The 27,783-nt window shown below is 41.5% G+C and overlaps 2 protein-coding genes and 1 long non-coding RNA gene across 3 annotated transcripts in view; 2 read left to right on the top strand and 1 right to left on the bottom strand.

Annotated features, from left to right (window-relative positions):
* LOC108784447 (cubilin-like) overlaps positions 1-13,573 on the top strand; it is a 74,641-nt gene extending 61,068 nt beyond the window's left edge. The window contains exons 16-20 of the mRNA XM_018553274.1: positions 6,353-6,571; positions 9,170-9,310; positions 10,003-10,239; positions 11,443-11,625; positions 13,503-13,573. Coding sequence (XP_018408776.1) covers positions 6,353-6,571; positions 9,170-9,310; positions 10,003-10,239; positions 11,443-11,625; positions 13,503-13,573 — 851 coding nt within the window. The remainder of the gene's footprint in view (positions 1-6,352; positions 6,572-9,169; positions 9,311-10,002; positions 10,240-11,442; positions 11,626-13,502) is intronic.
* Positions 13,574-16,103: 2,530 nt separating this feature from the next.
* On the top strand, positions 16,104-23,083 carry LOC108784460 (chymotrypsin-like elastase family member 2A). The gene is made up of 4 exons (XM_018553292.1): positions 16,104-16,192; positions 17,656-17,900; positions 20,538-20,698; positions 22,889-23,083. The coding sequence occupies exons 1-4, from the start codon at positions 16,125-16,127 to the stop codon at positions 23,078-23,080; spliced, it is 666 nt and encodes a 221-aa protein (XP_018408794.1). The 5' UTR covers positions 16,104-16,124; the 3' UTR covers positions 23,081-23,083.
* LOC108784461 overlaps positions 22,601-27,783 on the bottom strand; it is a 16,354-nt gene continuing 11,171 nt past the window's right edge. Inside the window, exons 3-4 of the long non-coding RNA XR_001941068.1 lie at positions 25,090-25,093; positions 22,601-22,612 (exon numbers count right to left, since the gene is read on the bottom strand). This is a non-coding gene — a long non-coding RNA (uncharacterized LOC108784461). The remainder of the gene's footprint in view (positions 22,613-25,089; positions 25,094-27,783) is intronic.

Raw genomic sequence — 27,783 nt, 5'->3', positions numbered from 1 at the left:
TATCTGAGAACCATGTCCGAAACCCCGCCGAGAATCATACGATTATCGGCGGGTGTGTGGCATGTTCGTAAGATAAATGCCGCACGGGCCGGTGTGCGCAAGCGCACACTGCCCGTTCAGCATTGCGGTCATGCTCAGCGGGGCGGGCTTGCGATCATCGCAAGTACGATCTGCCTGTCCAAGATAGGTAGATTGTACGTTTTTTTAATTACCTTACAACCATCGCAAAACAAAAGTCTTGTGATGGTCCAGTGCTGGAACTGCAGTGCTCAGCTCAGCCAGTATCTATCAGACCCGAACATACTCCAAAATTAGCAAAGCCAGCACTAAAAAAATAAAATAATCTGATATAAACTTTAGTAATGTGGCTTAAAAAAGGCAGCACAGAGCTTGCCTTATTTTCCATAAACTGAACGGACTGTTAAGGTAGGATGATACATTATATAATTTTGATAAATCTAAAGGAGATTTTAAAATCATATTGTAAGATATATATGCAATAATGCGCCGAGCTGAAGAAACAATCAATTATAAACAGTGAAATACACAGCAATGATTATAGGCTGAACTCAAACCACATAACATAAACAGTGGAACAAAGTCCACCACGATGCGGTGCAGATAACGAATCCAAACAATGTGATGCAATGTGTACAAACAACATGATCAGTCCTCTGAAGCAGACTTTATTGTAAGATGTAAAGCCAGGCAGGAAGGGATATGAAGTATGAATCACTCCTCTGACTCACCTGTGTTTGCAAATATGGTCTTGAGTTATTGGGCTCTGTAAACAACAGGTTTTTTTTTCCAGCAAAGCAATTAATATTAGACTGGTAAATATGTGAAAAGAAGTCTACAGTTTTATATACTTTTTAGGAATTACGACACCCGGTTCAAAAATGAAAAATATTACACTAAAAAACTGTATTTTGTTATCTTATTCATGGCCAGTAATTTAGAAGATATATTTTGGTAGCTTTGAAACCCCATGAAAGAGAAAATGTTAATGGGATCACTTTCTTGTGACTTTTTTGTGATATGCCAAGCACAGTGACATTGTTTTTTGAAAAGCAAATATATAAATCAGACAAGAGGCAGGTTGTGTTTGAGGGATGTCTTGTTACTGTGTCTCCTAAAGGTCAGAACTGCTCTTGGGAGTTCTTCCTATGGAATTTTAACTTTGCAAATGACACACTGCTTTGGGTCCCTGCAGCATGAATCATGAGGGAGAAGACTTCTTCTCCAGTATATAGATATGGTATAAATAGCACAAGGCTGAGAGATGAAATTAGAAGAGGCAAGGCAGGGCTTTCTGTTAGAATGAAGTTTCTTGTCAGTATATAAGGATCAGGCAAGCTTAAAATGAAGCTTGTTTATTTCTGTGTATGCTGCTCGATAGTGTTAACAAGGTCATCGTCGCTGAAGTGTTATTTTATGGGTTGAAATCTGTGACCTACTCTGGAGACTATGTCGAATATTTCACCTGTGGAGCAGCCATTACACAGCTAGCTCTAGGGAATAACTACTTGGAATTACAGTTCTACTAAACTAGGGGAAGTCATAATCACTGGTTGTGTATAACAGCTAAGGAAGAAACAGCATTGGTTGATTTAAGAGAACAACATTGCAACTTTGCACCCAACAAATACTAAAATGACATATACCTGTGAAAAGTTTATTGTAGAAAATCTTGGATAACTAATTGGGGTTGTTGCTTGTAATGGTTCAGTATATAAAGTATTTAATTTTTGTAATATCTTATATATTTTCTTTTATATATTTTTCAACCTTTAACGGACACCATGTTGTCTAGCAAAGAGACAGTTAAAGGTGTTGGCACAAACTATGACACTGTTAAAGTTTAACTAAACCCAAAAAAACAAAATGTTATATATGTTTAATAATTTTTTTAACCTGGGGATCCTACCAGTAAAACAATTCCTGTCCTAGGGTGACAATGCTCACTCACTGCACTGTATCTATGGATATGGAGGTGCAGAATTGTCCATCTATGGCGGTGGGAAGGTTGGGGCAAATCTTGCCCTCCAGCTGTTGTGAAACTACAAGTCACATGAAGCATTGCAAGACTAACAGTTAGAGGCATGACTCCCAGAGGCAGAAGCTTGTTGGGATTTGTAGTTACAGCATAGCTGGAGGGCCCGGGTTGCCCACCCCTGCTCTAGGCTGCTTTCCTTTTTGGTCTACAAACACCTCCCCTATCCTCTTCTCCATTACATAGAGGAAGATGTTTTGTATTTTGCAGGGGAACGGTGAAAACATTGTTTGAGATATCAGTTCAGTGAAAAGGATCATTGAAATTCTAGCAAGATCAACCCGTATTTCCTGCACGTGCAGGAAATGTTCTTAGCCTGAAAAACAAATTAATGCAACCACCATATCTAAGGACTGATGAGCTGCAATTTATGGGTTTAGATATATTTTAAGAGGGCTTGAGCAGTGGTAGCTACCATTTGTTTTAAAGAAAATGTAAACTATTGAAATAAAAGGCAACCAATGTAAGCACCCCTGGCTGCATTATCATTTGTCCCAAGCCATGTCACTGCCACTTTTTTCTAGACAGTTTGATATAAATATAGAAGTGGAGAAAACTATACATAAAGGTATGTCAAGTAAAAATAAAATGGCACTCCTATGTTTATCATTATCATTGCATGTATTGACCACAGTGGCGTAACTCGGGCCCATAGCGACCCGAGGCAGAGTGGGGCCCGGTCCAGGGCCGGATTAACATAGGTACATGTGGAGCTCTGCTCCAGCGTCGCCCCTGCAAATATGCAGGAGTTCGGAGGAGAGATCAGGGACATGGGCTCTGCTGTCATTATGAGGACCGGGGAGAGGAGGGGGGCGGGGCAGGACCTCGGGTGACTTCCAGGTGGTGCGCTGAGAATGGCACATGGTGCAGACCTCGTACCTGATGGCAGTGTGGATCCTGGTGGCCAGCCTGGCCAAGATCAGTATCAGTGAGTGACGGTGTATGTGTGTGTGTGTGTGTGTGTGTGTAGGAGAGACAGCTGTGTGGGCCCAGCGACCCCATCTGCTTGTGACAGACAGTCACATCTTCCCTGCCTTTGTGTGCTCTGCTCTCATCACACCCTCTATTGTCTCCTAAAGGTTAATTATCATACTCTACCTGTACCCTATTCATTACACCCCTAACTGTACCCACTATACCCCTCACTGTACCCTCTGACTATACCCCTCGCTTCAGTGAGTGGGGGGGTGTGTGTGTGTGTGTGTGTGTGTGTGTAGGAGAGACAGCTGTGTGGGCCCAGCGACCCCATCTGCTTGTGACAGACAGTCACATCTTCCCTGCCTTTGTGTGCTCTGCTCTCATCACACCCTCTATTGTCTCCTAAAGGTTAATTATCATACTCTACCTGTACCCTATTCATTACACCCCTAACTGTACCCACTATACCCCTCACTGTACCCTCTGACTATACCCCTCGCTGTACCCTCTGACTATACCCCTCACTGTACCCTCTGACTACTGACTATACCCCTCACTGTACCCTCTGACTATACCCTTCACTGTACCCTCTGACTATACCCCTCACTATACCCGCTGACTATACACTTTACTATACCCGCTGACTATACCCCTCACTGTACCCCCTGACTATACGCTTCACTATACCCGCTGACTATACCCAGCACTGTACCCTCTGACTATACCCCTCACTGTACCCGCTGACTCTACGCCTCACTATACCCGCTGACTATACCCCTCACTGTACCCTCTGACTATACGCCTCACTGTACCCTCTGACTATACGCCTCACTATACCCTCTGACTATACCCCTCACTGTACCCTCTGACTATACGCCTCACTATACCCGCTGACTATACCCTTCACTGTACCCCCTGACTATACCCAGCACTGTACCCTCTGACTATACCCCTCACTGTACCCTCTGGCAATGCCCAGCACTGTGCCCTCTGGCAATGCCCAGCACTGTGCCCTCTAACTACACCCAGCACTGTGCCCTATGACTTTGCCCAGCACTGTACCCTCTTACTATTCACCTCACTGTACCCTCTGACTTTACCCAGCACTGTACCCTCTGACTTTACCCAGCACTGTACCCTCTTACTATTCCCCTCACTGTACCCTCTGACTTTACCCAGCACTGTGGCCTCTGACTTTGCCCAGCACTGTACCGTCTTACTATTCCCCTCACTGTGCCCTCTGACAATGCCCAGCACTGTGCCCTATGACTATGCACAGCACTGTGCCCTCTGACTTAACCCCTCACTGTACCCTCAGTCACTTTGGCACCCAAGGCAGAGGACCCAGGCAGCGGCAGGCCTCTATTCAGGCACATTAAAAGGTGTCTCTCTGGGGTTTTGGAAAGGAGCGAGCGGCCGCCTGAGTAGAGAGCTGCATCTGCTGTGGCCTGCAGCCACCAGTTCTACTCTGCGGACCCCTGGTGAGAGCCCGCACAGACCACCTGAGAGCCCGCACAGACCACCTAAGAGCCCCACTGACCACCTGAGAGCCCTCACTGGCCACCTGAGGGTCTGCACAGCCCACCTGTCCTTTGTCTCCATCTTCTGCCAGGCAGCTGCAATGTAGCAAAACAGCGTTGGAGTGATCTCTTCTTTGGTTCTGAAATCAGAGCCAGCAGGAACAAGCTTAAGAGAAGGAGATGATCGGAGACAGCAAGAGCACAGGAACGTGTTCTGGGGGTAGGTAGTGTGTTGGGGGTCGGGGGCAGTTTGGGGGGGCCCCATACATAATTTTGCTTTGGGGCCCTGTTATTTCTAGTTACGCCCCTGATTGACCACAAACAATTATCATATTACGATATTGTGGTCCTACAGCAATAGTGGCAGCACACTAACATATCAAAGCAACTTTACTTTTTATGAATGGTGTTTTTAATGAAATGTGGGAAACATGTTTAATGAACATGAATTGAGATGTAAAAATATGCATTATAGAACATATTTGCATATTGCTTACTCAATAAAACACATTTTTAATTTAAAAAAAAACCACATTCTTGAAATATTGATTTTCCAGATATTCCAGATAGCAGCAGAATAAATAGTAAAAAGTTGACCTTGTGCTTTGTAAGGATGCTTCATTGTCTTTACCCTGATCTGTTTACCCCTTGGGGTTGATTTACTAATATAACAGGGGATGTTATCTTAGAAGAGCGAATATTCTCTTTGTAAAATGTGTGTTTACTTTCCATTGTGGATGTTAGCACATAATGTGAACCTGTTTTCACTTTGAATAACCAATCTTTTCTAAGAAGACAAATTATTTTTGCTAGCTTATGATTGGTTGACTAAAAAAACACTTATTTACTAAGCTTAGTGGACATTCACAGTACCAAATGGTCCATGCTTCTTTAGTTAAGGTACTGTTTATCTAAAGCCAAACCTAACGTTTTGGGTAGAGTAGGGAAGGAGTGAATCCTATTGTATCTATATCTGGAAACATTCCCTCTCTGTTTGTCCATTGTGACTATTGGGAAACACAGACATCCCAACTCTCCCGGACGCTCCGGGAGTCTCCCGCTATTAGATAGTGGCTCCCGGCAGCCCGGGAAAGCAACATTTCCTCCCGGAAAGGTTTACTCAGAATAAACCTTTCCCGACTCTGTTTTTCAGAGTCAGAAAAAAAAAAAAGTTCAGGGAGAGTCCGGCCAATCACAGGGCGCCCCACTGCACCAGAGATCTTTCAATCACAGAGCTAAACGGTGACCAGCTGATGGCATTCATTAGAAGTAGTGTTGTGTGGTGACGTCATGAGGCGGAGCCAAAAAGAAAGCGGGAAGTTCAGGTATGGATCAGGTATGGATCGGGCAGGGAAGGGGGTCACTACATACATGATTCCTTATAATAGAACATACATAATTAATCATCTGTGATCATGACATGGTACATGTGTGATGGGGCTTGCAATTGTCAAAATATTTAAAAGAAACCCAGCAGATAGCAAAGAAGCTATAGCGTCCTCGCTATCTGTCACATTGGGCATCCAATCATGTCTGCCTGAAAAACTAAGAGGCGGACCTGATTAGACCGCCTGTCTGAAAGGGTCCTTACTGTTGTGTGTTTTGGGAACAAGAAGTGAAGAGTAATATTCCCAACAGAACAAAAAAATCAAAATGTAAAAATATAAATAAAATAAATTTAAAAAAAATTTTAAATGACTTTTTTTAAATTGATGCTTTACTGAATTATTCTGATTCGTCAAAAAATAGTTACAAGTCAATGTCATTACTGCACATGTATTTTCTTTTTTTTTTTATATAAATAAATGGCTGTTCGGTTGTTGAATATGTGATATTTCTATTATTTTATCTTTGTCAATAGCATCCGGCTGTGGCAGCCCCAAAGACCTGAGTGACAGAAAAGGTACCTTCCAATCAATAAGGTATCCCTCCCCCTACAGGAACGAGGCTAGCTGCATTTGGAATATTGTAGCCCCCGCAGACAAAGTCATTCATGTTCATTTCAACGACTTCCTTCTTGAGCAAAGCACTGCTTGCAATAATGACAGAGTGATTATTTCAGATGAGCTCAGTAGTCTTGGTAAGTTTCTACTGATCTGTGTGTCATCAAAATACAATATTTGTTCTGTCTGATACACCTCACCCATCTTAAAATGCAGTCCAACCTGCTTTGGTGTTACCATCTTACCAAAGACTTGGCACTCCCTCTGCTGGTGACTATCGGGAATCTGAAAAGCTTCAATTCTGGAAAATAGAAATTAACCTTATTTATTACAGGTATTTATACAGCGCCAACAATTTACCCAGCACTTTACATCAAGGAGCTTGCAATCTAAGGTACCTATTGCACAAGCATACAGGGCCAATTTAGAGAGGAGCAAATTGACCTTCCAGAAGGTATTTAGAGTGTGGGAGAAAACACATGCAAGCACAGGGAGAACATGCAAACTCCTTGAAGATACTGTTCTTATCAAGATTTGAACCAGGGACCCTCAGTGCTGTAAGGAAGAAGTCCTAACCATGACACCACTGTGACTTATTGTAAAACCACTGCTCAATAATACAATTAAATTAATTAATAATTCCAACATTTCAGGAAGTTTTGAAGTTTTAGGTACACTATTTTGCACTTCAGCTGAGTTATTCAATGACTTTTCTCAAGATCGTAAAGCCCATTTCTGGGAAAAACATAAAATGAATTAATTTAAATATATTTCTAAATCAGCGTTCCCCCACCTTTTTTTTTAGCCATGGCACCCTTTAAAAGTATGCAAAATCTCAAGGCTCCCCAGTCTAAAATGTAAGAAATGTATGTGGAAGAAATAAAACATAACCCCTCAAAAGAAATCCATGCCAGACCCTTATCCCAGTTATTGGTCTGGGATGGATTTTAAGGGGGGGACACTATGCAAAAACGGTTCCCCCTTTCACATCAGAGTCCCCCCTTAAAATCAGGAGCTCCCTTTACATTGGGAGTTCCTCTTTCACATCAGAATTCCTCCTTTCACATCAGAGTCTTCCTTTACATCAGGAACTCTTCTTCATATTAGGAGCCCTGGTCACATCAAGATCCCTGATGCTGGGGGTCGGCCAACCTGCCTGTACTGTAAATAGGTACTGTCCACAAATTTCAAGGCACCCCTGAGGAAGCCAGAAGGCACCCTGGTTGAGAAAGGCTGTTCTAAATAGTCATAAGGAGATTTGAATCTACTTTGTATTTACCAATTGCAAACCTAGATATTACATTGAAGATGTAGCAGTAATATCTCCACCAGGCTGCATATAGCCTGTGCAGTAGCAGAGTTCTAGGAGCCACTCAGCAGGTCCTCCCACTACAGATTGCCTGCAAATTACTACAGAGGTCAGATACAAGACCAGTAACCCTGCACATGGAGAGAAAGCATCAGTGGCTGGTCTGTATTGCAGAAAACACCTGCACAGAGGCAAAAGTGCAGATTACTGCAGGGATCTGGAAGTGATGCACAGAGGACAGGACACAAAGTTAAAGTAAGGATAGCCATGGTTTTCAGGTTCAGGTTTAAAGTGGGTTTGCACAGACCAGTAACAGCCATTGCTGACCTATCTTTCTGAAAATGCATGTTCTCTGGTTTTCATATTGATCGAATGGCTTCAATACTTTCTGAGGCACTGATTTTGGAACAAGTAGGCAGATTCAGATACCTGTATGCATGGGTCCTGACTTCACCCTGACTCTCTAATCTGTATGAATGTTCTGAGCCAGTTACTTAAACGTTCTAAAGCCAGAAACAGCCAGGCAACTCTATATGATGTTGGCTATGGCAGCCTTTGTAATTCTTGCAGTACAGGTTTCCTTTAGGTTAACTTGAAATGAGGATTTTGTAATGGCAGAATCACAGAATCATTTCTGCATCTCAATACTATTCATATTAGATCATCCAATGACTACCATTTTTCTGGGCTTCTCTTCAGTGGGACCAGGTTAAGACCATTACATGTTCATTGACACAAGCAGAGTCCCTTCAATGCTGATTACAGGGGCTATTCACAAAACTGGTGTCATAAAAGAGTGCTTGTTTGCCTTTACAAGGCATTGAAAAGACCGAACCTGTAGGTACAACTCAGGTCAGCAGAGAACGTCTGATGAAAATACACACTGTCTAGGCAGCACTGTGGACAAAGGGCATGCCCCTGCCTGGTAATTCAGTAACAAGAACTGTTTTTTTACACAAGGACCCTCTTTGTTACCAAATGCCCCAGGTAGACTTTTAGCCCCTTAATTTTAAGGTCTCCACCAACTACAGATAGCCTTTTTGCCTCATAAGTCTTTGGTCACCATCAGCTATAGATAGACCTGTAGACCCATAAATCTTTGTTCACCACCAACTACAGATGGACTTGTAGTCCCATAAAACGTAGGTCACCACCAACTACAGATAGACTTGCAGCCCCATAGGTCTTTGGTCACTACCAACTACAGATAGACTTGTAGCCCTATAAGTCTTTGGTCACCAACAACTACGGATGGACTTGTAGCCCAATAGGTCTTTGTCACCACCAACATCAAAAAGACTTGTAGCGCATAAGAAAATGGTTAAAGAATGACAACATCCAACCTTTACTCTATATGTGACTTGTGATAAGTATGATGCTCTGTATTATTTATTCCTAACACATTATTCATGTTTCTAACCAATAGGTTCACACTGTGGAGCATTTACACCAAAAGATCTTGTGAGTTACAGCAACACATTATCAGTGAGATTCATTTCCAACAGCAGGGTAGTAGATACTGGATTTTCTGCAACCTGGGAATTCGTGGATCCCATTACAATTCCAAGTATGTACAGCAAAATGTTCACTTTGTAGGCTGTCAAACTAAAAGATTTAGCACTGAAAATGCTCTATATATAATCTATATATGCCTCTCCAACTTCTCCATGCATTCGCAGATTTACACAATCTCTTTGTATTACATTGCTAATGCTAAGGCCGCTCTAGCATCACTTTAGTGCTGAGGCTGCACTTTCTATGGTTCCCACCCACTATCAGAGAGACACTGCTTTGCTTGTCGCTCACTGCTGGAGCTGCAGCTATATATCTTCTGACCCTCACCACCACCTTCAGTGTAGATACATCTTCCTGCCCACCCACCTTCAGCTACAAGTATAACAGGCCTACTCTAAAGGGTGGTTTTTAAACCATTTATTGGAAAGTATTATAAATTGCATATCAAGTTTATACTGCCCTGTAACTCCCTAAGCCTACCCATTGTCTCACCCATTGTCCCACCATTGTCAGTTTTTTTTTAAATTAAAGGCAATCCTAGAATTTTCCAAATAAATAGGAGTTGCAATATGTTTCTCAATAGTAGCAGAAAAAGTCTATTGTGTATCTGTGTATAGTGCGGGCTGAGGATAAAGGTGCAACTGCCCTTGTGGCCCAGCCTTGGATTTGGATTTGATATGACTGCTCTAAAAGCATTTACCAATAAATGAATAAATACTCAGTGTTGTGTTTATTTCCTTCCAGGCATTTCTCAGTGTGGAGGTCATTTCAGCTCTGACAAAGAAGAGTTTATGTCCCCAAACTGGCCTAATGCCTCTTACCCTGGAAGTCAAGCCTGCACATGGAAAATTAATGTTCAGCCTGGCAAACGAATCCACATTGTCTTCAAAAGCTTTGAATTGCAGATAGCAAATTTTACAGGAAGCTGCCAGGACTATGTGGAGGTTTTTGATGGCGACAAAGCTGGAGCAAACAAATTAGGTGAGTACTCATTTGTGGTCTTCCAGTGCATCTTAAATTTATACTGTGAATGTTCAAATACTATTTCAAGAACAAGATGAAATGGCCTAAGCGCAAATGACTGCAGCCTTGGAATTCTGATCTCTCCCACACCATATGAGAACTGTTTCTAAATATGTAAGTGTATCCTTCTTCATCTAGAGTGTGAAGGGCAGGCAATGCTTTGTTTTTAAAGCCCCGTTCACATTGATCGATTTATCGCGCGGTAATTCCCGCGATGTCGCGGCAAATTACCGCACGATATCGCGCTCCAATGCATTTCAATGGGGCAAAGGGTCCTGCTGTCGCGGGTCATGTGTTGCTACAGCAGGACCCTTTTTGGAGCGGATTTAGCCGCGATTCAAGCTTGCTCAGTGCAAGCTTGAACGCGATATCGCGCGGCAAATCTCGCGATGTCGCGCAATATGCAAATTGCGCGACAAACGTGCGATTTGCATATCGCGCAGTGGGAACGGGGCATACAGCTGAACTCTAGGCAAACCTGTCATAGGGTTATAATTCTATTAAGCTAGATTTGTGATTCACATCCCCTTTTCACTGTTTCAGCTCTGAAGCTTTCTGTGCAATCACACAACTTCTACTCTGCTCGCTGACCAATAATTTGGCACTGTTATCACTGTCCAATCAGCAGGTTGGTGAGCCAGGATGTTAAGAAGCTGAACCTGGAAATAGTGAGTTGAGGTTCCTGGCCGTGTAGGGTGATAGATGGATAGGAATCACAGGAAGTCTGGAACAGAAATACAAACATACTGAACTATGGCAGGCAAACAGTTCACATCCATGTTTTTCAGCCATGTTACCTGTTTCCCTGATGTTCCATTTGTCTCACGTAATTGAACTAAGTTTCACAGTACTAGACCATATCTAATACAGTACATATACAGTATGGTGAGATAAAAAGATGCAAATTTTTTCCCAAGGAGATGCCAATATAAGAACGTGGTATCTTCATAAAGTTTCCAATAGACAGACACAATAAATACAAATCAACTTTTATATTATACACACCTGTTGAACCTTAAACATACCTTCCTTATTCTTGGGCATGGAGACATTCTAATGAACCCAAAATCAGTGGCAAATTTGAATTGGACATTTTACATAAAACAAATGTAGAATTATATTAAAGAGCTAAATAAGGTGATTTTTTTTTTTAATTTTCAGGTCAGTTCTGCGGTAGCACAGTTCCACCGACACTGAACACAACAGGGAATACGGCTGTTATTAAATTTGTCAGTAATCATGAACGACACCAAAATGGCTTCTATGGGTACTGGACAACTAATCTGACAGACATCCCTACCTCTATCTCTAGGCAGCCCAAACCATGGGACAATGTTAAAGTAGGTGAGTAAATAGCCAGGTCTAGATTTTGCATGTAGCTTTTTCTATGTGAGGAATTTATTTTAGCTGTTCATGCAGTATACAAGATATGTGCTAAAGTAATGAGTGTTTAAGAGCTATTATACTTTCAGTGACATCAGGGAAGATGTGAGATCAACATGGAGAAGGTGTGATGTTTAATTTGTAAATCCTGTTATCCACCTTGCAGGAATTCCAGAAAACCTTGTATACTTCACTTTTCATTTCAAAATAAATATCTGTAAAAAATAAGTCAAGGCATTATTTTTTACATATATACAATGACCTGGATGAATGAGAACCTTCACAGACATCTTAAAAGAAAGTTTGTGTATCTGCCTGACAGCTATTCCAAGCTCCCAGACACTTCTTTATAGAGAATGAGGGAAATCCTAGCAGAGGAGATTCCTCCAGCTAGACACATAGAGGTCCATTTAAAAAGCAGCGATATGGCCACTGCTTTAAAAAAAAAAAATACTGCACATTTATAAAGCACAGCAATGTCCCTACACATGTGCATTGCTCTCCGCTGGCTCCAGGGTAACCAAGCTGGAGGAACGCAGTAAGATAATAAGAAATGTGTCAAAGTCACATGATGGACTCTCTTTCAATCATGGAGCTATCTGTGCTGCATTAAGCTGAGAGAACATCGTGGAGCACCGCACACTCCATACAGAGTCCCACATTTTATGAGTAGGCCACAGCATGCATAACCTGACAGAGTATAACGAAGAGTGGATAGCGATATCTGCTCTCCTAATTAATTAGCCCATAAGGGTTCATTTAAAAAAGCAGTGGTATGAACAGAGGGGGGAAAAAGCCTGGTTATGTTACCTGGGAAAATCACATGACTTGCTCTCCTGCAATCACAAAGCGTTCTCCACTGTGCTTAGCAGACAGAACCACACGGGGCAGTGCACTCTCCAAACCACAGCCTCCATTTTATCAATGGGCTACAAAATGCAGGGCAGGGTGTGAGTACCCCAGCAGAGTAGATAGCAATACCCCATTGTGATAAAGGAAAACTCTTTACTAACACATTCTAGTGCAGAAGGTTATCTTACTTCATAGTTTATGTTTTCTATACTGGCCAGTTGTGAGATTAAGAACCATTACAATCAATATTATGCAGTTGGATCCAAAAAGTTACTATTTTTATTGAAATGTGTCACCATTTAATGGTAACACATAAAGTCAGAAACTCTAGATTATTACAAAAAAAATTATCCCCTCTAAAACATACACTAGTCACCCTAAGGCTGGGTTCACACCTGGGCGTACGGAATATGCGCGTTTGACCCGCGTTTCGTGCGGTAAAAGAAACACACGACAAACGCGCGTTTCCGAGGGCTATCCTGTTGTATCCAAATGGATACGCGTGGCAAATACGCCCCATAGAAGCTCCTGTACTTCTTTGGGCGTAGGTGGGAACCATGCCCATAGGTAATTATTGGTTTTCACATGTTGAGCGTTTTACAGCGCGTAGGAACGCGCTTTAAAAACGCCCAGGTGTGAACCAGGCCTAATACCTAAACAGCCCTCACTGGACCCCACCAGTTTTAAACAACCCAAGACTCCTTGCTCATGTTTACTTTCAAACTCCTTGAACACCTTGTCTGCAGCCTTACTCTCAAGCTAATACTGGATTGTGAGATTTTTTTGAGAAAACTAGATGAAGGGGATTTCCACGCTCCCACTTCTTTCCACTCCACCTCTCTCCTTCTTGCTTGTAATCCTCTTTTTTTCTCTCCCTATTTTACACACACTCTCTCCTTCATTTTCTACATACTCCCTTCTAGGTAGCACACATCCAGTAATTTGGCATAGCCCTCTAACCTTTACACCCACTTCATTTTACACAGACACACCTACTTTGGCTATCTTAATTGTACAGCCCATGAAGGCCAAGATGGATTTGGGCCTGCTGACCTAAGCAGATACCATCTTATGGTTAGATGGAATCTGTACTTTAGTGTAAAGGTCTTGTAGACCCCAATTTGACATTGCACCGAAGGCATGGGTATGTATGCTTGTTCCCACATGCATTTTCACTTCTGTGCTTTTAATAAAAAACACTGACCAAGAAATTAGGAGATCAACTGTAGGTCAAATGCATCTGTCAATGAATTCTGAATGATCTTAGAAGGGTCTGAAACTGATGTCAAACTGATTCCATCGACACAAGCTCAAAGCTGGTCAACACAGGTCCTTTGCTGTGTGAAGTAAGCCTATTAATGTGTGATTGGTACTTGCAAATTTCATTTTGTAGAAATGGAACCAATCCGGGCATTGCAGGTTGGAATGGCCAGATTGGTTCCATTTCTACAAAATCAATTATCAGTCTCCCTTGGTCAATACACTAGCAGCTTGAGACACATCACTATGACACAATAAATGAAAGATGCAAGGAGGTAAAATATATCACTTGATGTGAACTAATACTGTCATTTGCCGTTTATATATTTTATTTACTAGAATGGCTTTCCAACTGTGATGCACAATACAAACCATCTGTGGCTAATGTTCGTTTGCAACATCTTTCATCAATGTGGCATGTATCTGTTCAGGTAAGCACTGTCTCCATCTTCTGGTGATGTAGCATTACTGCAGGAAGTAAAACTGCAAAGGTCATATATATGGTTTTTGTTTTTTAATCATTATTATTTAAAAATGCACTTTTCATGCATATGCAGTTTAATGACATGTTTTATGATTGCCTGGAATTGGTTTTGGTATAGTCTCTTGTGTACATTCACTTAATATTTTGAAACAAGGACATGCCAATTGTATATTGTGTGTTAGCAGGTTAAGGCTCACAAAGTAATGTTAAAAAAATGTAACATTATTTTTCCATTTTCAACAAGAAAGTTAGGGGCCATTCACACCTTCATATTCTGGTGAGTTGCTTTAAGCATGCTATGTTGCACAATAACATGGATTGCGATAAGGCAGCCCATTGATTTGAAAGGATTGCCAACACAACGGAACGCACAAAAAATGGACAAGCACCAATTTTACAGACACAGATCACCACAACACATGGTAGTGTATCAATGTGTGCTGCGGTGCACTCCATTGCAGATGTGTTGTGGAGGCACGTTGGGGTGTCATTTACAATGAACAGTACTCGCCCAAATGCTCCGATACTTACCTCCGATACCAGAACATCTGGTCAGAGGGAAATCTCCCTCTGACCACAAGTACCAAGGTAGCATGAAGCCAGCTCCCTTTCCAATCAGGAAGCAGGGCTGTGGGCTATGACCTGTCTCCCGTCTTCCTGATTGGCTAGGAAGCTGGCTTCACTTGCTGCTAGGCAGCCTGGCTTCCTAAAGAATCAGTAAGCCAGAGCGGCATGTAATGACCCGCCTCCCTGCTTCCTGATTGGTCAGGAAGCCAGGCTGCCTAAGAACAAGTGAAGCCTGCTTCCTAGCCAATCAGGAAGCCGGTAGGCAGGTCATGATGTGTCGCCCGGCTTTCTGATTGGCTGGGAAACCAGCTTCACTTGTTGGTAAGCAGCCTGGTTTCCTAACCAATCAGGAAACCAGGCGACACGTCATGACTCGCGTCCCGGCTTCCTGATTAGTCAGGAAGCCACGCTACCTAGCAGCAAGTGACGCTGGCTTCCAAGTCAATTAGGAAGTTGGGAGGTGGGGCATGACATGCTGTCTGGCTTCCTGATTTGCTAGGAAGCCTGCTTCACTTATTGCTAGACAGCCTGGCTTACTGACCAATCAGGAAGCCGGACACCACCTCATGACTTGCCGCCCGGCTTCCTGATTGGTCAGAAAGTCAGGCAGCCTCGGCAAGTGAAGCTAGTGTTCTTTCGCTAGAGCACCGGCTTCACAGGCAATCAGGAAGCCGGGCAACAGGTCATGATCCACCGCCCGACTTCCTGATAATCTGGGCTATGTGTCATAAGGGTCCACACTACCAGTGTTATCAGAAAGGCTACATTACCAGTGAGGCTATGTTGCAAGTACCAAGTTACCAATGAGGCTGTGTTAACAGAGGGACCACATTTCCAGTGAGGCTATGTTTCCTAAGAGAACAAAGTTACTATTGAGGTTATGTTTCTTTAGGGTCCAAGTTACCAGTAAGACTATGTTTTCTAAGGGTCTAAACTACCAGTGAGGCTATGTTATGAGAGTGTCTACATTACCAGTGAGACTATGTTATCAGAGGGACTATATTACTGTGAGGCTATGTTATCAGCGGGACCACATTACCAGTAAGGCTATGTTGCCAGAGAGATTGTGTTAACTGGGAGGCTACAATACTATAGGAAAACATTAATATGTTACCAGCAAGAGACCAGAGGTTATATTACCAGAGGAACCAATTTACAAGTGCTACCAGAGTTGTAATGTATAACATTACTACATAATGTATATGCAAATGCTGCTACTGGTTGTGTTTCTTTTGTCTCTTTCCTAATTTTTCTTTTTTTTTGGTTGCAGAGTCAAATCCAACCATACCTGCCATACATGCATAGGTGTGGAGGATCACTCATAAACTCACAATGGGTTCTGTTACCTGCTCATTGTATGGATGTGTAAGTATACCGGTGCATTATAGTCTAGATTACAGTTTATTCACAGTGCTCAATTTTAAGTGTGATTAATAACAGTGTTAACAGCTGTTGGCAAAAATAGTTAAGTTGCATACTATTTGACCACAGCCAAGTTTAATTCTCATTTACAAATGTAGATTTAAGAAACACTCTCAAATCTTTCTGAGTGTCATTGTTTTGGTCCTTAACTGTTCCCTGTGAGGCCTTCATTAATACCTTGCCAGTTTTTCCCTGCTTTACGTATGCCCTGTATTAAAAAATAGCAAACTTCAGATAGGGTTTGACTTTGATTGGTTGCTGTGAGTAAATGCACATGGTTCATATTAAACACTTTATAAAAACAAGGACAGTTTTAGGTTTTTATATTTTCACTCAGTTTATTGGAGGACTTTGCTTCTCAGGACAAAACTGACTTCTCTTCCACTAATGTCATAAATAGAGGATCCCGACACGCGCGGCACCTCAGGCAGTCGCCGGCCAGCTAAATTAGGACCCCACCTGGAGCTCCTCCCACCGGACCAGCGCTGACTCCCACCGGACCAGCGCATAGCGCAAACATCGGGGCATTTTGACAAGTACAAGTACAAGTACTTGTCAAAATGCCCTGTTTTTACAGGGGGTCAGGGAGGGGGGCGCAAAAATGCACCTTGCCTGTGTAGGCACAAATCCTAGCACCGGCCCTGAGCGTCATAGGATGTTCCTTACTCCTGGACAGTACAGCGCTCACATAATGACTTCTGCGTTTCATGCTGTCCAGGAATACTGAGCCTAGGTCAGCAAGATAGTACCATTCAGGGTCCACAACTCATAGATACTGCGGGAGACAGTTAGTATTAAAGGTAAGCATTTTCGCCAGAGCTGCTTTTTATTTATACCTGCTGGGACACACATAAAACATTTTTTTTAAACATTAAGTATCAGTAGAAAGAAGAGGCCCAATACTACTTCTGACCATCCATGTCTTGAAACACTGCTGCAGTGCTGCTCCCTGGTATCTGCAAGTATTCGATTGCCAGATGAGATGAATACCTGTTTTCCGCATAGCAAACAGTGGTTCCTCCTGCTGCTTTATACATTCTGTAGCTGGCAGTAGGAACGTGTGTGTGTGTGTACTGTATTATTGAATATATAAACCCCTCGGATGAGTTCAGTTCTTACATGAAGGAGAGCAGGAGATGCAAAGTTAGAATTCATCTTTAGTTCCACCTTCTGATAAACCTGAGATTGTAACAAATTCACTTAGATAAAATGCTACTCTAAGATCTAAGAGCACTTTTATGTCGGGGAAAAAAATTGCTTTAATCCTCTGAAAAAACAGTGGGACATAGTGGTATTAAAATCATATGAGGCTTTCCATTTTGACTGGAAATAACGTTAACAAATCTTGACTAAAGACACATAATGTTCAGTATTTTGTTTTAAACAGACGTATTATTTCCATGCAGAGACCAGAACCTTAAATCATGGAAGGTTTGCTTTGGACTTGACTCAGCGGAGACATGTGTCGGGACTGATGCTCTTATCAGGCATGAGAACTACAACTATCAACAGAGCAATGACCATTCCCATGATATAGCTTTACTTCATCTGTCAGAGGAGGTGACCAATATGCAGCCAATCTGTCTTCCTGCTTCAGAAGAATTTCTGTCACCGGGAGAGCTCTGCTACTGGGCAGGGTGGGCTGCCACAGGTATGGTGTGTGCTACAGTGCCCTAAGGTGTCTGTTGGCAGAAAAAGGAAAACTCCACTTTCGTTGTGACAAAAGTAATCCTCTCCATGCCATTTATATACTTTGTAAGGGTTATAGTAACCTTCATGGTGGTTTCTAATATGTTTCTGTTCTGTAGTTAACTGCTATAAGCACACAATCAGTTCATGTGTTTAATGAAAAATAGTGCTTGCTTGTCGTATCTGTCAGCATATTCATAAAATATGACATGCTCACTGCAGCAATCCTAAGGGCAGTGCCGGGGATGCCTTAAATGTAACCTCAATCTGTCTGGAGACTTCTGGTGAAAGTATTGAGTCAAATACACAAGCAGGTAGTGCGACTTCAAAAGGGAATGGTCACATCCATATAAACTTATTAAAGAACAAATAATTAAAGTGTTTTGTTTTTCTAATTTAGAGCCAAATACTAGCAGCTTAGTTTAGATGATTGATGGACTTTATTTCTTTATCAGTTAAAAAATAAATATGCAATAGATGTCAAGCTGCGGTATCTTTGATGATAGAACTTGAAATGAGCCATCTTCTTGCTCTTCATAGTGGATCAGTTCTGCTTTGAGGGACAAATCAGAATAGAAGCGGAATTCATTACAGTTCAGTGTTCTTTGTATAATGCACACAGAGGGGAATTTATCAAAACTGAAGCAGCCAAAATCTGAAGCAGCTGTGCATGGCAACCAATCAGCCTCTCTCTTCAGTTTGTTCATTTTGAAAATAAAAGATAGAAGCTGATTGGTTGTCTTGCACAGCTGCTCCAGGTTTTGTCTGCTCCAGTTTTGATCAATTCCCTTCACTGTTTTTAAAGGAAAGGTCCACCCACCCCACTGATATTTTAGTTTTTAGTAGATGCTGAGGAATTAAATCAGCAGATAGTTTCTTACATTTCTTAGGGACTGTAATGGGGATGTCTCTGCACTTGAGTTCCTCGGTCTGCACACCTGTTGTGGCCAGTATGATTAGTTCTCTCTCTCCCTGTTGGATTTTTTTTTTACTGTTTTATATTATAAAGAATGCAACAGGAGTCGCTGGACCATGAAAAAGAAGGCAGGAATAGAGTTAGGAATTATGGGCAATACTCCCAGGTAGATCAGAGTCCGGAACTTTGTCAGACAGATCTTGCTTTTGCAGTATCAAGGATGTATTAGAGGCAAAGGGCTGACCCAGCCCATTGGGTATTATTTTTAAGTAAGATATCAATTTTGGGTAGATTGGTTCTTTAAAAGAAACCCTTGCCTATATTTAGATAAGCCATGGTTAGAAAAGGCCTTAGATTTTGAATGCCTGGTGGCAATATGTTTTAACTACACTTAACTTCTGGCGACTGGTGAAGGTCCAGAAATCATATGTAATAGGTAGGGTATGTTTCTGCCTTTATCTTCAAAATGCTATTTCGTTACTGACTCTGCCAGTGGTCTGCAAGCATGTTGGTACAGGGACCAGTGTACTTCCTGGAGCAGGCAGAAAGTTTGCTCTGTCCAACCGGTAGCCATCTAGGTCTGGTATTTAAACAGATTTTTCCAGCATCATTAGTGCAATCAGCAACTGTACTGTCTAGTAAGTAAACTGAGCCCGATGTAAATGAACATTGTGAACAGCTTGACTAATAAATGTTGATGTTTAGCATGAAAGAGTGGGGTAGAAAATTGATTCAGGTATTGCTACACATTCCAACACACCCATACTAGTGCCTATAGCTTTTCCACTTGTTTATGGCCCACTCCCCCTCTTCCAAAATGTAATCCTGACCAAAAAAGGCACCCTGGTCCCCACCTCAAATGTCTTGTACTTGGATTCTGTTGAGTTTTTATAATAGTCTGTGTCACTGTTAGGGAGATCACATTTTTGCCCATTGACTTCTTATATCTCTTAGAGGCAACACTACTGACTATGGTTCACCAAAACCCCCACATCCTATTTGGTGCCCCCCCTCTATATTATAAAAGTGAATAAAACAAGGCTCAATTGACTATGTTATAATGCATATGTTATTTGCCAGAATGGTTATTTTAAGCCATGTGACTTTTATTTGCAGCTCTCATTGCTGAAAATACCATTGGTTGTGGCACATAATTGTCATTATAGCCTAGCTATAAACTCTCTTTTAATGGCAATGGCCAGTGGGTATATCTGGGAACTCTGATACAGACATATTACTGCTGTAGTCCTAGAAAGATGCCAGAAGTGAGGTGCATGCTTCAACCTGGCAGTATATACCTAGATTAGAAATAACAGCTTGGGTGATTGACCCTATAATATCAGATCCCAAATTTATGAAAATCTACTGCTGATCTATGATACTATCTATAGTCCGTCATGTCTGAAATATGACATTTTAATCAATATAAAATTAGTTTACTAATTTAAGCTTAGAATTGCCATTCACTGGTTCTAAGAAGAATCTATGTTGTATACAGTATTTATTGTCATGTATAATTTATTGATCAGAGTATTTTTCTATGAAACTCAGATGACAGCGAATTATATTTTTGTAATTAAAATAAGAAGAGAAATATTCAGTCTTTTCAAGATTCCTAGTAGAACTAACCCAAAGCTGTATTATGTTTATTGTGCAATTGCAGTAATCATTGTCTGCTTGCAGGTGGAATGAAATCTGCTACATCCAAGGCAAGGTTTCAAACTCCAGTACCCATCATGCCTTTTGAAGTTTGCAGCCAGCCCAAATTTTGGGAGAGCCACCTCACTACATCAATGTTATGCACTGGATTTAACTTACCTGAGAAGCTTAAGTCTAGTTGCAGGGTAAGTCAATTTTGCACATAGTTTAATCCAATAATAAGGCTGACCGTTTGGTACATCCAATTTACTAATACAGTAGGTATTTCTTGTAACTGATTTTTTGTGTTCAGCTCCCTAATGACTACATTTTAAAAGTCAGTGCTGTGCAAGTGACTCATCTCCGCGAATTTGGATGCAGCATGAAAACACAACATTGTATTAAACCCATTTAGTTACATGAATCAAGTTTCTACAGTAAAAACAATCTCATTCTTCCTGCGTAAATAGTAATTTTTTAAAGATGTTTTCTATGTTGATTGGAAAATAGTTCCTTATTTCATGTCCCAACATATAGTAACACATATACCTGCCTCCCACACTCTCCTATTGGCAACATCAAGAGACGTGGCTAAGAGTTATTGATGATCGAGTGGAGATGAGAACATGTTTTAGCTTTGAAAGTACTTACATGGCCACCACCTATTGGTTACAATTTCTCATGTGCTGTAGTACATGGACAAGCAGCCTGCTCCCGTATGATTCCTGTACTGTATTAGCTGTGTATAAATTGTTAGGGGTTTTAGAACCACAGTAAGATGTGAGGTGGTACTTGTGGCCAGATGATTGAGAGTTTGGGTCTTTTTGTGCTTTTAACAATGTGTGACTACCCCCAAGGCTCTCATGAAGAAGGAAGCAAAATATGTATTTTACACAGATTCTTGGGCTGATTGGAAACATGATATGATGCTAAGCAAAAACATCCTATTCAACAATCAGCCATGTGTAAATTATATAATTATAGTGAAAAGCACTCACCTCATAGTTCTCCTTTAACAAGCAGTAATATAGTTTTAAAGTTCCCATTCACCTCTCTAGTTCCTTTTAATGTGAGGTTATTAATTCTTGATCACAACAAAGACTTTAAAGTCGGGTTTCAGTCAGCTTCTAACAAGTTAGAAACATTTACAGGGTTATTCACAAAAGGATGAAGAGTTTGGAGAAGACAGGAGAAGTGAACAATCTAGGACAACATAGCTGATTTGGAAAAATTCTCCAATTCAGCTCTAGTCCAGTTCAGCTATGTTGTCCTAGATTGTTCACTTCTCCTGCCTTCTCCAAACTCTTCACCATTTTGTGAATAACCCTGTATATGATTGTTTACATTAGAGGGCTAGCAGGCTGCCAAGATTCTCTTGTTGAACAATTTCATTGTGAACGTATAAAAAATGAATTCTCCACAATGCCTATAGATACAGAGGTGAATGAGGGCTTGTATAAAAGTGCTTTTGTTGCTTGTTCAGTATATAGAAATACTTTAGTGTGAATTATCAGCGCACATGCTTACTTCTAATCTAGAGGACAATCTGGTTATTCTAGTTTATCTCCTTGTTCTTTACGTTTCCTTTCCCCTCACTAGAAGATAATATTCACAAATATATTCTTACAACAACAATGCTGAAGGAGGTCCGGGTGCTTATAATACCCTGAGGAGTCAAACAGGGTTTTACATACAAAACTAAATGGGAAATATTTTATATATTTGAAATGGGATGGAGTAGAAGATATTATTTAGAAAATAGCACATTGATACACACATACTATACAGCCCAGACCCTGGGTTAAATGAATAAGAAATAGCAAGACCTGCACTAGTAAAAAGACTATATACTTACCCATCCTGCCACCTGTTCCTTCAGTCTTCGCTGTCTTGTTTAGCCACAGCCTGGTCACCCACTGTGCTTTCTTCTGCCTGCCACATAACACAATAGCGACATAGGGGTCAGTGGAAGGAACCACAGTGCAGGGCGGGGGAAGCAGGCATCCAATCATTTTGGAAGTGTGGAACGTGAAGATTCTATAGGTGGCCATAGCTCTGGAACATAGACAAGATTTGAGGAACAGGCTGCAGGACAGGTTAGTATGAAACTTTTGCAGGTACTGCTGTTTTACATTTTTTAATCCCAGTGACAGAGTCAATTTAAACTGATCACTTTTAGTAAACTTGCATTGTCCTATGATGTTAATGAGGTTGTAAGGGCCCTTTCACACAGACATCTAACCAGAAATAGGGACAACTAAGGAGGTAAGGAGGGACAGAGGGATTTGGTTCCAAATGAGGGACAATTGGGAGATACGGGAATAGGTATGTTAAATGTATGGTTTGTTACATTGTATCACTGTGTGTAATGTGTCATGTGATAACTTTCTTTTCAGAGTGAAGCCGAAGGAGCTCTGATCTGTAAGTCTACTAAGGACACTGCCTGGGAACTTCAGGGAATCACAAACTTTGGGCCCAAGAACTGTCTGGTGGATAGAAAGCCTCAGGTCTTCACCAGAGTGTCAGCCTACAATGATTGGATTGCAGACCAGATCAAAAAATACATTTATGAAAAGACCATTGCATAAGCACACTCTACATGTTTCATTATGTGGACTGTACTCAAAGCAAAAATATTTATACTTAAGGAAGAAAACCTAAATACACAACTTAAATAACTAAATGGGATTTTTTTTGTTTGTTTACCTATTAAAGGATTGCTTAATTTTGTTCAGCCCATTTTGTGATTTACATACCTGTAGGCAGAGAGCTGACTCAGATGCTGCAAGGGATATTGACTTGCCTGCTGCCTAGCTGTGCAGTGTGCCAGGAATCTCATGACTTACTGAACAGAGTTACAAATCCTTTGGTAGATAAAACAATTCACATTGATATATTTCAACTGTGTATTTAACTATTTGCCTGATATTCCATGTTAAATAGAATTCATACAGAATTAAAACTACATTGTCTGTGCTTTTTAATATGCATTGCTAAACCTGCCAAATCTGATCGATATACATCTATATTTTTAGGATCTTTGTACCTGTGTGAATTTAAAAAGATAATTACAAACCTGGATTTCAGTTGTCTTAATATGTCAATTTTGTCTTTTTTTAAATGCACTGTGGAAGTTTGTGGGGCTGCCTTGGAGAAAGAGATCCAGAACATAGGTACAAATGTTGGGCCAGTATGACACCAGACTCCTTCCTGCTTTTCAGACTGGTATAACAATAAACAATAGTGAGGACAACTGCATGTCAGGAATTATGGCATTAAATCATTTAGAATGTATTTTTCACCTGCTTTTGCATTAGAATACACTAGTATGGGGAGGTGCAGTTGTAAAGTGAATACAGTTCCATTGACGAAGACTGTTATACAGTATTCACTGGGACACAACTGCATAATACAGTATCACATGGGAACATAGGCATATATGGCATGCAGAATGTGTGTGTCTATGAACCCTGGATTCACAGGTATTAGCGTACAGCTGCTGCCAGCAGCCTGTACAAATCAATGACAAACTGAAGGACTTTGCAACGGTACTCATTTACCTGCACAGTTAAGCGATTACTTGCATAGAGGGACAGGTGAGTGGTCCTGGATGCGGACTATGTGCATCCAAGGCTGTGCATACATCCCTGTACACATGTAATCGATCTTCTTTTAACTTGCATTGCAGCGGGTCACCCTGCATTTAAATCCAGCAAGTTGCATTGTCACCCAGTATACACCAATGCAACTTGTTGATATGAACTGAGCCTAATGGAAACAATGGATTTGGGCTTGTTATTGCACTGGGCAAAATGTAAAAACATGTAATGCACAACACAGAAGACAAGAAAAGTACCGTAATTGTAGCAGCATGCAAATCCCACACATACATTTTCAAATGTAGACAACTGATACCTGATTTTTAAAATCAAAACTGCATTATTAGATCCTGATTTTTGGGAATTGTGTATGGTACTTATAGGGGGCTTAGTGATTTATTCTTCCAATGTCACAACTCTATTACTACAGACATGATGGGCATTTTTTATCTTATTGTTATACTACTCTAGTCTCCATACGTCTTCTCTTTCTCTCTCAATAGTTTATCAAAAAGAGGGAGAGATAGAGTTTCTGTGAACAAGCTCTAATGTTTCATCAGGGCAAAGTCTAAAGGCTGGCCGATACATGAGGGGTAATGAGCAATTCCCACACTAGTTACAATTTCCAAATTCTACTAAAAAAAATTAGTGTTTATCAATCACTAAAATATTCTTGCATCATATCTCTTTGTGAGATAACAAACTCTCTGATAGTTGTACCACCTGCAAAAATCAGCTCATGTTTGATCCTTTAACGTTACATATACATACACAGCACTCAGATTATGCATACATGATCGATTCATAAAATTATAATTTGCATCTGAATAGATGTGCTCTGGTTTGTGTGTATGTCTATGCACTGTAAAAACAACCCCATCTTTAGCCTTATCTCATGTGAGACAGGGACAAAATCCAATCCAGCCAACATATATCGATGTGAAGCACTACTTTACCCTATGGAGGCAGCTGGAAACCCCAAGACTCAGTGGGCTGACATTTCTCTTCAGGATGGGATTCTTGACTATTTTGGGGTGATAAAAAAAAAACTGGGCACCAGCCAGTTTAGAAAAATTAATGAGTTTATTGTAGGACTATAAAATCAGGGAGAGAAGAATTAGTGCACAGAATACCCAGAAAAGAGGATATCTGCAGACTCCAGACCTACTTTAAATCAATACAGAAAACTGAATTTAAGTCAGAGCCTCCATTCTGTACTCTTCAGACAGTAAGTAGTTGTAGCACATGGGCCCACCCTGGAAAAGCCTCTAGAACTTTCTGCAATGTCTTCCTGGCAGCAGCCTGTAGCCAGGCAATTTAAACTTCTTAGTCTCAGTTTCAGGCTGCTCATCTGGTTTTAGGTTCTCCCAGCCCTAGGAGGCACAAACCACTGACACAGTACTTCCTCGCCAGGCAGGGTCTCGTAGGGTAGAGAGCTTCTGCAACACAGCCTCCTTTCCCAACCAAAGCCCAGGAGGCAAGAGAGCTTCTGGAAGGTCACCCCAAATATTTTTTATCCTCCCCCAACATACACCACAGGCAATAAACCTCCTAGTGGTTGGCCAGGAACACGTGAATATTCTAAGCATTTTCTTCCTCTATTGTTAGGGACACCTCCAACAGCAGGCAGAAGCAAACAATTAAACAGCTTAGAGGAAATCTAGCGAAAGCTTAACAATCACTGAGAGGTCAGGCTAAATGCAGCTCAGTTATACCACTAAATGTGGGGATAGGGACACTCCTGTTTAGTACAGGGTCCCTACGGATGTTTCGACTGAGAACTACTAGCTAAAGAACTGGGGGTGTCTAAAACAACAGCATGGTGCCCACAAATATTCCAATCAAATTCAGATCAGAAGGCATTCTTACAGCTATGGCAGTGATTCAGAGATGTTTCCTCAGGTATCAAAACCAAGGACATTTTTCAGATCACTTTGCAAATTTACTGCTCAGTAGCAGGCTCGGGTACAAGGGACCAGTGTTGTGGAAATTCGCTCGGGCTAAACGCACAAATCCATGCCGCACTAAAAGAGCGCCAAACACAAAGAATTTCCCCGTGCTTAAAACATGTGTTGTATTAAGCTCTTTTGTGCAAGGAAAGGCAACACTCATGCAGAGTCAAGAAAAGGTGATGCTTTCATGGTGGAGTTTCTGTTCCAAGCCCCCTCCACCAAAGCTCCATTTATTTTATAGATGTCAAACAGGAAGTAATGTCAAACAGGAAGTGATGTCAAACAGGCAACAACCAACATCACTTCCTCAATATCCAGCCAATTAAACACATGTATACAATAGAAAGGGGAGTATATGTTTGTAAACGGTGTGCAAAGAAACCATGTGCAAAAGCAGCATTCTCTTCCATGGACGCCGCCATCTTTAATATCCCGTTACCACTGGAGCGAACTCTGTACAGCATTGCTCAGTGAGCAATGCCCAATAAAGATACTATGATTCTCATGGATGCGAGTTTATGTGCAAGGACAATGCCATACTATTTCCAGCGCGCTGATCAGACGCACCAGACATACGAACGCACGTTCCTTTCAAAAAGGCAGATATGCATCTAAACTGATACATCGTTCTTAAAACAAGTGCATCCACGCCAAGCCAATAAATCCACGCATCGCGCAGGGGCCCTAGCCGGCGTCCATATATTCGCTAAGAACACACTGCTCCACCACGCACATCAATCTCCCCCTGCCAACAGCCCAGCGCATAGCACATGGACCATTCGCCAGCAGAGACCTCGGCACACGGCGGCCGCGTCTCCACATCCACAGGAAGATATCCACTCCAATGGTTTACACTCAGTGCTGATTAATCCAGGTCACGCTCTAATCGGGCGTGGCCCAGAAACCCGACACTGAGAGACATGATGACAATATTACAATATACTAAAAACACATCCTAATAAAATTTCCACAACACCAGGTACAATTAGTCATAAGGCTGCAGATCAGCAAGTAACAAATTGCTGCAACAGCTGACCTACAGTGATTTGATATAGCACAGAGCAGTATCAACAGAAATGGAAAAGGAATGATATTCACACAAGAAAGATAAGCAGAGGAGCAAAAAGTTTTAAAGTGTATAGTATGTCCAGCCAAACTTTTTTTTTGGGATAAAGTCCCAAAGCATACCTGTTAATCTGAATCCGTCCCCCTAAACTTTTCCTATTAGACTTTGTGGCAGCAGGCTGATAAAAATGTCTGGGTCTAGCCAGGATGGCGGAGTTGGATCCCTTAGATTCAGAGGTTATACTAAAGGTTGTCCTCTAGGTGGAAGTGTTGAAAGGGCTGGAGACTTGGAGGTAACAAGCCCAGCTGAAGCAAGCTGGCTTGTAAGGGCCTCTACAAGATCCCCCAGCATCCTGGGGGAATCAGCCTGTGTGTCTGGCGGACTGGGGAGCAGATCACCTGTGTGGTAAAAAGCAGCTTGTGTGGCCAAAGAGACTAGCTTGTGTAGCAAAGAGGACAAGAAACAGCCTGTGTGGCAAGCATTTTGGATACAACCTGTGTGGGAAAGGCTTTATTGTTAAAGAGACAACCTGAAGTTGGTGAGACTTTGAAAATGTTATTTTGCTGAATGAAAAAGCTGAACTTTGTGTTTGAAAACCTGTGTGGACTTTTGAGTTTGAGTCAATGAATGGCTAAATTGAAACACTCTAGACCTCTTTTAAATTTAACCCCCCC

Source organism: Nanorana parkeri, unplaced genomic scaffold (assembly GCF_000935625.1).
Source record: "Nanorana parkeri isolate BGI_ZX_2015 unplaced genomic scaffold, ASM93562v1 scaffold115, whole genome shotgun sequence".
NCBI classification, from domain to species: domain Eukaryota; kingdom Metazoa; phylum Chordata; class Amphibia; order Anura; family Dicroglossidae; genus Nanorana; species Nanorana parkeri.
The sequence above is the reverse complement of the archived record's forward strand: the minus strand, read 5'-3'. Positions and strand labels throughout refer to the sequence as shown.